Below are 9240 nucleotides of genomic sequence, written 5' to 3'. Positions count from 1 at the left end.
GTAGAGAGAACATAAATTTAATGTGAAAGAATCGCAAGATCCATGGGATTGTATTAAAAACGACCTGCATTCCGCGACGCCCATCGGAGCGTTGGCCAGTGCTCGAAATCCACAGAACCGACCAAGGAGCATGAACGAAGAAGCGCTGACCAAGTAGATGCATCTCCCCCTTCCTCACCATGCGTATCGTCTTCCTCTAGCTTCATGGCCATCACGGGGGCCGACGCCGGGACCGCGCAGCAGTACCTCGACATCACCAACTGGCACGTGGAAGAGGCCGTCAACCTCTTCATGGAGAGCGGGGGGAGCGGCGCCGCGTCCGGCCAAGCGTCGGCTCCGTACGGCGACGACGACGTCCGCGCACCCGACGCAGCCAAGCGACAGCGCCTCGTAGGCGGCGACCCGTACGACTCACCTCGCATGTTCCCGGCGCCGCAGTTCTTTACCCGCCCCGTCAACGTCTCGCGCTACAACGACTTTACGTCGGGCGGCGGCCTCAACGCGCACGGCTTGGTGCAGCAGGACTTTGCCCAGGAGAGCATCGAGCGCCTCGCGCAGCACATGAACTCGTCGCGCCAAGCCGACAGCGGTACGCAAGCTTCTCGGGATGATAGATGGATGATGGAGCGTGTGGCTATAGACGCCCCGTCCCAGCGCGACCCGCAAAACCTCTCGCAGCTCTTCCAGCCCCCGACAAGCCTCATGTTTCACGGCTCCTTTGCCGATGTACGTGTCTTACTCCATGCAGTATCGGACGTTCATGATGCATATGCATGTGTAGGCCCGTCGCCATGCGACCGAGCAGCAAAAGTGGCTCCTCGTCAACATCCAGGACGAGACGGTCTTTGCGAGCCTCATGCTCAACCGCGACACGTGGAGCGACGACCTTGTCCAGAACCTGGTCGCGAGCGGCTTTGTCTTTTGGCAGGTAACATCAACTGGAGAAAAGACGGGACGATGGATCGTATCTCTTAGACGCCCGCCAACAATGAACACGGCAAGAAGTTTTGCGCCTTGTACCAAGTGGACGAAGGCCTCTTGCCCATCGTGTGCATTCTCGATCCGCGCACGGGCCAGAAGCTCGTGGAATGGCACAACTTTATCGAACCCGGCACCATGACGGAGAAGCGTACGTGGAGCGCTCTCACAACTTATGTATGCTGATGGTCGCTAGTCTCGGACTTTTGCTGCCTGAACAGCATGGAGACCACGCCACCCGCGCGCCCGCAAGCGCAAGCCGTAAGACGATCGGCCGAGCGAGCATGCATCCTGATCCGACGACGTAGGCGCCCGCACCGCCGGCCCGTGCGACGAGCTTGTACGATGCCTCGGAAGAGGAGCAGTTGGCCGCAGCGATTGCGGCGTCCCTCGAAGGCGGCGATAATGAAGACAGCGACGACGACGACGACGATATGGTCATTGAGGAGAAGCCCTCGGTCGTCGCCGCACCACCAGTCTTGGCTTCCATGCCCGACGAGCCTGCGGGTGCGACGGACGCTTGTATCTTGAGCAGCCATGGCTCACTTGACTCTGGTGCTAGATGGTCCGTCGGTGACACGCATTCAGATCCGAACAGCGACGGGCGGCCGGCTCTTGCGTCGCTTCCAGAAAACCGACCCGCTCGAGCTGCTCTGGCGCTTTGTGCGCCACGAAGTAATGGAGTAGTATCTAGAGAGGGATGGGCTTATCTTGCGTGCGTAGATTCCCGAGGCCCAGACGCGCGAGTTTGAACTGCGGTCGGCGTACCCGCCCAAGGCGGTTGCGTTTGACACGACGACGCGCATCTGTGACGCGCAGCTCGAGAATGCGTCGCTCATGATGAACTGGACGGCGCAGTAGTCGTAAGCCCCTCCACGTAATACAAGAAGATGATGTTTCGCAGAGGCTTACGGGGCTAACGGTAGAGATGAATAGGAAAGTTCTCGGTGATCATGTAGCCGTCTTCAAAGAGCACGACAACGTTGACCTCGAACTGCACCTTGAAGCCTACACGCAGTCATACCAAGACGCGCAGTCGACGCGGACGGACCTGGCGTGAGCATGGACGGACACGTAAACAAGCGCGGGAAGATCATGTAGATCGGGATCGCTACCTGGTGCGTCACGTTGCCCCAGCCAATCTGGACGTTCTGGATCTCGGTCGCTACGTAGTCGAGGCTCATATTCAGGCGCAAGCAATGCGGTCGCATGTACCATCCCGGGCGATTCCTTCGGCGTGCACTAGAGGCATCATGCATGAGCTTGCGTCGATGCCATAGATATGGGCTGGGTTCGTACCCACGCTCTCGACGCGGATGAGTTGGAGCTCGACGCTCTTGATGGGCGCGGATGCTGCTTCGACCGTGATCTCGCCCGTGAACGGCATGTTGACGGGGCAGTTGGTCCGATGGATGCGCCCCGAGATGCGGAAGGACGGGATATTGCGCATCGTGTTCTAATGAATTTGTAGATGAGATGATGGACATGGACGTGGACGCGGACGCGGAGGTTCTCGATCTTGTCGGGCGTGATGGTAAATTCTTCTGGTGCGTCGGGCAGCGCGTCGCGCAGCGGGACCTCGACGATGAACTCGAGCGTCTTGTGGAGGTTTTTCTTCATGAGGCCGCGGACGCAGTCGCACATGATCTCGTACTTGACGCTGACGTACACGCCATGGTACGTCTCGACAAAGCACTGCTTGGGGTTGGCGCCGAGGAGCTCAAACTCAAATGGCACCTTGGTGATGCCCACCGGGACCTTGCCGGGTCCGATGATCGGGATGTGGAAGTAGACAAGCTCGAGCGGCGCGACCGTATTGTAAAAGGCCTCGAAGAGCCCGACGCTCTTGGCGCTGAGCTGGAGCTTGGCGCTGCCCTCGACGCGCATGCTGATCCCTTGGTGGGCGAACGCGTTGGTCGCATGGATGATGACATGGCCCTGGACGAGCTCCTACGCAGGCAGCATGGACCTCAAGCGTTGGGCCAAGGGCCATGCGTACATGGGGCCGGTAGACGCGGTCGACGCGCGCGAGCTTGATGTCGATCGTCGACATGCTGCTGATGGCGCAGGCTGGTTCGACGGAAGAAATAAAGATCGAAAGCCCGCGAAAATGAATATAAATTGCTGAAGGTTCGCGAGCTACAGATCCGCGAACCGGCGCATCACTTCATCGGCCGGCGCCACTGTCGCATCTCCTTGAACCTAGACGCCGCCATGCTCGAGACCGACGGAGCGCGGATCAAGGCCATGAGGAGCGCGCCCTCGATGAAGCTCGAAGCGATACATCCCGCGATGGACAACGACCAGGAACACGACGAGAAGGAGGTCGACGACGACGAGCATGACGATGCGAGGGAGGAGGATGCCTGTCCGAGCCCGAGTCGAGGTACGCCAGCGTGGATGCCATGCATGCGATGCAATCATGCACGGTAGAGAACGTATATGGAAGCGACGACGAAGACAAGCCCGACGATGACGTTGAACAGGTCGAGGAGGACGATGTTGGCGCCCACGACGACGACGACGACGAAGAGATGGGCCGCGTCTCCTTCAAGCAGCGGCTCTGGGAGTACCTCGTGCGCAACGTCAATAGGTACGCGCTCCATGCTGATGCGTGCTCATGCCGATCCAGCGCGGTTGACGAGCTCTACTGCATGTGCGAGCTCGAGAGCATCCCGTCTCGCTGTGAAGACGCGGCGCGGGTCCTCCAAGCCTGCCAAGATGACTTTATCAAGGTACGGTCCATATTCCCTCTTCGTAGCGTCGCCTCATGCGTCGCAGCTCCTCGAGCTCATTCAGATGCAGACCAAGAGCTCGACCCAAAAGTCGCTGGCATGGGAAGTCAAGAAAGGCTCCAACGCAGACAAGCCCACAGTCGCCAAGGCGCTCGAGCACATGGCAAAAGTGTACCCGCGGTCGACGCCCAAGTCGACGCACCACCACCATCGTCGCAACAGTACGTCGTCCAACGGGTCCGACCAGCGCTCTAAAGCCAAGCCCCGGCCCGTCCCGTATGGTCGAGATGTTGCATTCGAAGTCTCATGAGCACCGTAGAGCGCCCGCATCGTCGCCAAAGTTCCAGCCCAAGCTCAGCTTGCCACGCAAGCCAAAGCGGTCGCCGTCCGAGACAAAGCTTCTCTCGGAGCAGCGGCTCGACACTGTCACGGCCAACAAGCACGCGATCGAGTCGGCGCGGGTACGTCTCTTCCTCCCTCTCTTCAACATTTGGCACACCCAACGGTAGTTGTCGCGCATTCGACTGGCGGCCGAGCGCATGCAGCACGTCACGTCGCGCAATGCTTCGTCGCGCAAGAAACAAGAGGTTGATTCTATAGTCGTAGCATTTCGTCTCATAGAGTGCCTGTAGCAACTCATGTGGGCGAAACTGGACCGCGCGGATCGGCTCAAGGAAGCCCATTTGCGCTGGATCGTCACAAAAGCCGGATCGGAAAACACCAAAGTCGACGAAATCAACTTTATACAAAGCATGATCCACCAAGACCGCAAGATCGAAGTACGCACTCGACAATGTCACTCAACTAACGCTCTGTCGCTATGTGCAGCTGCAACAACGCCTCGACCACGTGGCCTCGCGCCGCGAGACGGTTCTGGATGAAATCAAAAAGAAGGCAAGTCTCAAGGTAATCTCCCGAATGACCTTACTGAGCTGCTAATGCTACTCTGTAAACCCCATGTAGGCCGAGAGCATCCGAGCGCTGGCCAAAGCCAAGGAAGCGTCGCTGAATCAAAAGATCCACGACATTCAGCGACGCCACGAAGGTGTCCAAGCGCGCCGGCTCTCGTACCAGCAAGCCAAAAAGCCGCGGCGTCCTCGAAGCTCGCACCCGCAAGAGAAGATGGCGCAGCACTTGCTCTCGCTCGAGACGAGCATGGCGCGAACGATGAACAAAAATGCTCAGCGCCTACGCGACCGCATGAAGGCACACACAAAGCATGGGTTCCAAGGTCCCGTGCCGGCGCACGCACCAACGCTCGCCGCGCAAGTCGAAGGTCTCGTGCAATGCCTGTCATCGCCGGTACGTTCTTTTGGCCATACAACCAGCCTCTCACATGTGGCGAAATAGAGTGACGTGGACCAGGCACTGGGAGACGTCTCGCGGTTCCTGCAGGCGACAACCGACGGCGACGCAGCGCTTCACCTCTTTCGCAAACTGCGCGGCCTGACGCTGACGGTCCGCGCGCTGACCCACGCACAGCGCAGCGGCAACGTCGAGACGATGGTCAATGCGCTCCGCGTGCTTTTGCTCGTGTGCGGCGGCCAGCGCACGAACGTCGAGTGCCTTCTGGCCGAGAACCTCGTCTTGCCGCTTGTCGACGTCTTGCGTTGGGGCTTGACCGTGACCGACGACAACGGCCGCCACACGGTGCTGCTTTGGGCGTTTCCTGCGGTCGCCATGACGCTCGTGAGCCCGTCGTCGCCCAAGATGGACATGGTGCGCCAAGACATTATCCGGTACCGTCGTTTTCGCTTACCATCGAGTTTATCATGATGCGAACCCTAGGTACATTGTCAATTCGGGCATTCTGTTTCGCATCGTCGACAAGCTGGCCCAAGTGCCCATCCCACCGGCCGAGGGCGACGAGAGCTTCCGGTTGCTCGTGTCGTGCGTGCACTTTCTCGCTGCGCTTACAACGACGTGCACCAAGACGCTTGTGGTGTCGATGGCCGACCTCCGACTGCCGCTCGTCAAGATCCTCAAGAGCACGGGGCTGGTCGGGATCGTCGCCGCGCTCGTGAGCTGGTTTCCGCTCCAGCTCTTCCACGACTGCCACGAGAGCAGCGTCACGCCGAGCAGCGTCGCCTTTGCGACCCTCGTGCTTCACGTGCTCAACAACATTGCGCGTCTCGACCTCGTTTGGTTCCAAGACACCCTCGGGTCGCCGCTCAACCAACCGACGTTTCTCCATCTGGTCGCGAGCGTCCTCAACAAGCACCAAACGGACCGGTGCCTCGACGACCTCGTCGTGCAAATCGTCGTGCTGCTTGGACACTATGCGCTGCGCCACGCATCCCACCAAGAAACGCTGCGCTGGGGCCACGTGAGCATGATCCAGCGCCTCACCAACCTGCCGTTTGCCTTCTTTTGCGAACCCCGGTACGCGTTGGTTGGCAGCAATGTATACCGAATGAACCAACGCGGATACCATCGAGTAGGTTCAAGGACGCGCTGTTCCCGACGCTGATTGCCATTTGCGACGGTGAGGCCGACAACAGCGTCATTCTCGAGACCGACGTCCACTGCATGCTCCTCGTCGCCTACCTCCGACGGCTCAAAAGCTCACAACAAGCCATGGACGTCCACGCTTGGCCGTCTGGTATGGTGTCTTCTTCATATATACGACGATGACACTTGCGTAGGCAACGTGCAGATTGAAGCGTGGGTGCATGTCGCCGAGCGTCTTCCGATCGAGCTATGGGACGATGCGCTCGCGTTCTTTGAGGCACGCGTCCACGCGAGCACGTCATAGATGTATCTTGTGCTAACGAAGGAGGACGAAGCGAGAGGAATCGCATGCTTGATATGACGCTGGGTGGCGGCCTTGGCGTCATCATCCCGATACCTCGATCGTCCGTGTCCCGGGCAGCCCAAGCCGCACACGAGGATCATGTAGGCGTCTAGGGCTGGCGCAGGAGTACTGGAGTCGCAGTAGACAACTTGTGCATCCTACTGCATTGAGGTGCATGCGCCGCTCGAAGAGGAGGTGGACTGTCGCCCGCTCCGCTTCTGGCGCAAGGCGATTTGATTGGTCCAGCGTTGCAAATGCCATTTTCAGCCAATCAGAACGTTGCGTGGCGGGCGCCAGGCGGACGAGAGGCATTTCCACTTTGAGCCCTTTGGACGCAGACGACCATGACGACGACCAGCAAGCAGCAAGAGATTGACGGTAGCGCGAGGAAGAGGCGAGGATGATGAGAGCTCATGGACGCTTCCTCGTAGAGTTCATCAAGATCTGCTATGAGCTCAAGGAAGAGGTCCTCACGACGATGAAGACCAAGTACACGATGCCCCAGGAGGCCATCGACTGGGTCAACGAGGTACGCATGCTAGTCGAGGAGGCAGCCGCTCATGATGCGATCGACTGTGTTAGATGATCGACTACAACTGCATTGGCGGCAAGCTGAACCGTGGCATCAGCGTCATCCACTGGTACGACCATGGCCTTATCGAGGACAGGATGTTGACATCGCATGCATAGTGCCGAAGCGTTGACGCAGGGCAAGGGCTTGACGCCCGAGGCCCGCAAGAAGGCGGCGATCCTCGGCTGGTGCATCGAATGGGTCCGTACACTACTAGCGTGACTATGAAGCGGTGATGCTCATGCATGCTGCTCGATAGCTCCAGGCGTTCTTTCTCGTCGCCGACGACGTCATGGACGACTCGATCACGCGCCGTGGCCAGCCGTGCTGGTACCGCATCCCCAAGGTCAAGCAGATCGCCATCAACGACGCGTTCTTGCTCGAGTCGTTTGTCTACCAAATCCTCAAGACGCACTTCCGCGGCGAGAGCTACTACCTCGACCTCGTCGAGACCTTCCAGGAGGTACACTCATATCGTCTTGCAACATTTTCTGATGTCGTGAGTAGGTCATCTTCCAGACGGAACTTGGCCAGCTTCTCGACTTGACGTCGCAGCCGCTTGACGGCCCGACGAACCTCGACCGCTTCACGATCGAACGGTGCGACGTCGTGCTTCCAAGGATGTTGCTCATGCAGCGTACGATTTGTAGTCACCAGAAGATTGTCGTCTTCAAGACGGCGTACTACACGTTCTACCTCTCGGCGGCATCGGCCATGTTCCTGAGGTACACGCCGTCGCCCAATGTCAACGCAAGAAGCGCTCATGATGGATGCGTAGCGGCGTCTCGGACCCGGCGTGCTACACGCTTGCGCAGGAGATTTGCGTCAAGATCGGCGAGTATTTCCAGGTCCAGGACGACTACCTCGACTGCTACGCCGACCCGGAAGTCCTTGGCAAGGTGTGTGAGCTATTCCCTTCTTATCTCAAAACTCATGGGCTCTTGCTAGATTGGTACGGACATCCAGGACAACAAGTGCAGCTGGCTCGTCGTCCAAGCGCTGGCCCGCGCGACGCCCGAGCAGCGTGCAGTCATCAAGGAGCACTATGGCAAGAACAACGAGGCGTCGATTGCCGTCATCAAGGCGCTCTACGTCTCGCTCGACCTCGAGGGCGTCTACCGCAAGTACGAAAACGAGAGCTACGACGAGCTTTGCAAGCTCATCGGCGCCGTCAACAACATGCCCGCGACCGTCTTCCACATGCTCCTCAGCAAGATCTACAAGCGCACCATGTAAGAAGCGTCGGCCGTCAATACACTGTAATGCATGCAGAACACTCGTTTGCATCTCGGATTTGCGTTCCGTGACATCCACTGCCTGCATGAATCGACCATGGTACCTCGCAGAGAAAGAGCGATGTGGATTGCACGGTGTAGAGATGAATGAGCCCGCTCCATTGCGGTCGCCTGTCGAGTCGACCTCGCCTGCGTCGGCGCGCAACCAAAGTACGACAGTACAGTGTACATGGCTCGTAGAAGCGACGGTGGCCCCGAGTGAGGACAGAATTTGAAGCTGGTGGAAATGTCTAGGGACCGTAGGACTGATCCCTTCGACTCTGTCCTCACTCACTTGAGGCCCGAGTTGCGACTCTCAATCGTACGAGTTGTTTGATTTGCCCAGCACGGTCTCGCAGCATATACGAGTAGAACGATAGAGGAGGTTGTCGCTGCGTGATTCCAAGTGCTCGGAGCTGGCGCCTGGCCAAGGGAATCAAAGTCTTATTGCGCCTGACCAAACTGAGGCTCAACGCGGATCTAGGTGTGATGGGCTTCGACTTGATACTGGTTTGTTTAAAAATGATAAGGCTTTAATACGAAATCACCATGTAATATAATAGAATATCTAATTGGTTTTATTGGTGTAATTTAGGTTCTTTTTGGGCCAATCCACGACGATGGGTTCGCGGCAGTCGCCGCTGCAGGACTTGCGATCGACAAAATCGCGTTCAAAATCCAACTCGCTGCAACTTGGCACATTGATAGAAGACGCTTTGGAGAGTTTGGAACGCTACGTCCCGTCATCGTGCGAGGTCTACAGCACGAGATATCGCTCTTGCCAAATATGTACACCGGGGTACAGACTTAAATATACTGGTACAATCCACCGAAAATCAAGCAAAATCTGTACTCCGGTGTACAGCTTTATTAGTACAATTAACCGGA

The 9240-nt window shown here is 58.0% G+C and overlaps 4 protein-coding genes across 5 annotated transcripts; 3 read left to right on the top strand and 1 right to left on the bottom strand.

The window, feature by feature from the left end:
* Positions 1 to 89: 89 nt before the first annotated feature.
* SDRG_13017 lies at positions 90 to 1883 on the top strand (the record flags this gene model as incomplete). 2 transcript variants are annotated; one of them, XM_008619100.1, is made up of 9 exons in its annotated part: positions 90 to 153; positions 201 to 589; positions 641 to 726; positions 782 to 928; positions 976 to 1129; positions 1175 to 1239; positions 1287 to 1485; positions 1541 to 1653; positions 1702 to 1883. In XM_008619100.1, the coding sequence occupies exons 1-9, from the start codon at positions 131 to 133 to the stop codon at positions 1837 to 1839; spliced, it is 1314 nt and encodes a 437-aa protein (XP_008617322.1). In that variant the 5' UTR covers positions 90 to 130. The 2 variants fall into 2 exon arrangements, with proteins under 2 accessions (XP_008617322.1, XP_008617323.1); XM_008619101.1 differs by having other exon boundaries at positions 131 to 153; positions 1702 to 1839.
* Positions 1860 to 3082, bottom strand: SDRG_13016 (hypothetical protein). Its single transcript, XM_008619099.1, has 6 exons — positions 2978 to 3082; positions 2482 to 2928; positions 2278 to 2434; positions 2194 to 2220; positions 2030 to 2143; positions 1860 to 1986 (listed from the first exon to the last, which is right to left on the bottom strand). The coding sequence occupies exons 1-6, from the start codon at positions 3029 to 3031 to the stop codon at positions 1895 to 1897; spliced, it is 891 nt and encodes a 296-aa protein (XP_008617321.1). The 5' UTR covers positions 3032 to 3082; the 3' UTR covers positions 1860 to 1894.
* Positions 3083 to 3192: 110 nt separating this feature from the next.
* SDRG_13015 (hypothetical protein) lies at positions 3193 to 6468 on the top strand (the record flags this gene model as incomplete). Its single annotated transcript, XM_008619098.1, has 13 exons — positions 3193 to 3364; positions 3412 to 3571; positions 3611 to 3713; positions 3760 to 3989; positions 4033 to 4174; positions 4223 to 4300; positions 4346 to 4492; positions 4542 to 4619; positions 4677 to 5015; positions 5064 to 5452; positions 5502 to 6095; positions 6155 to 6315; positions 6359 to 6468. 13 exons carry the CDS (start codon positions 3193 to 3195, stop codon positions 6466 to 6468), a joined length of 2703 nt encoding a protein of 900 aa, XP_008617320.1.
* Positions 6469 to 6851: 383 nt separating this feature from the next.
* On the top strand, positions 6852 to 8314 carry SDRG_13014 (hypothetical protein; the record flags this gene model as incomplete). The annotated part of the gene is made up of 9 exons (XM_008619097.1): positions 6852 to 6885; positions 6939 to 7036; positions 7090 to 7148; positions 7198 to 7279; positions 7338 to 7541; positions 7586 to 7677; positions 7729 to 7803; positions 7857 to 7977; positions 8027 to 8314. 9 exons carry the CDS (start codon positions 6852 to 6854, stop codon positions 8312 to 8314), a joined length of 1053 nt encoding a protein of 350 aa, XP_008617319.1.
* Positions 8315 to 9240: the final 926 nt, after the last annotated feature.

The sequence above is a fragment of the Saprolegnia diclina genome (genome assembly GCF_000281045.1).
Source record: "Saprolegnia diclina VS20 unplaced genomic scaffold supercont1.55, whole genome shotgun sequence".
In the NCBI taxonomy this organism is placed as follows: domain Eukaryota; phylum Oomycota; class Saprolegniomycetes; order Saprolegniales; family Saprolegniaceae; genus Saprolegnia; species Saprolegnia diclina.
The sequence above is the reverse complement of the archived record's forward strand: the minus strand, read 5'-3'. Positions and strand labels throughout refer to the sequence as shown.

Coding starts and splice junctions, on each gene's coding strand:
- SDRG_13016 (XM_008619099.1), bottom strand. CDS start 3,031: ATGTCGACGATCGACATCAAGCTCGCGCGCGTCGACCGCGTCTACCGG. Junction 2,144..2,193: donor CGAAGGAATCGCCCGGGATG/GTACATGCGACC, acceptor TCGACTACGTAG/CGACCGAGATCCAGAACGTC. Junction 1,987..2,029: donor TCCGTCCATGCTCACGCCAG/GTCCGTCCGCGT, acceptor GACTGCGTGTAG/GCTTCAAGGTGCAGTTCGAG.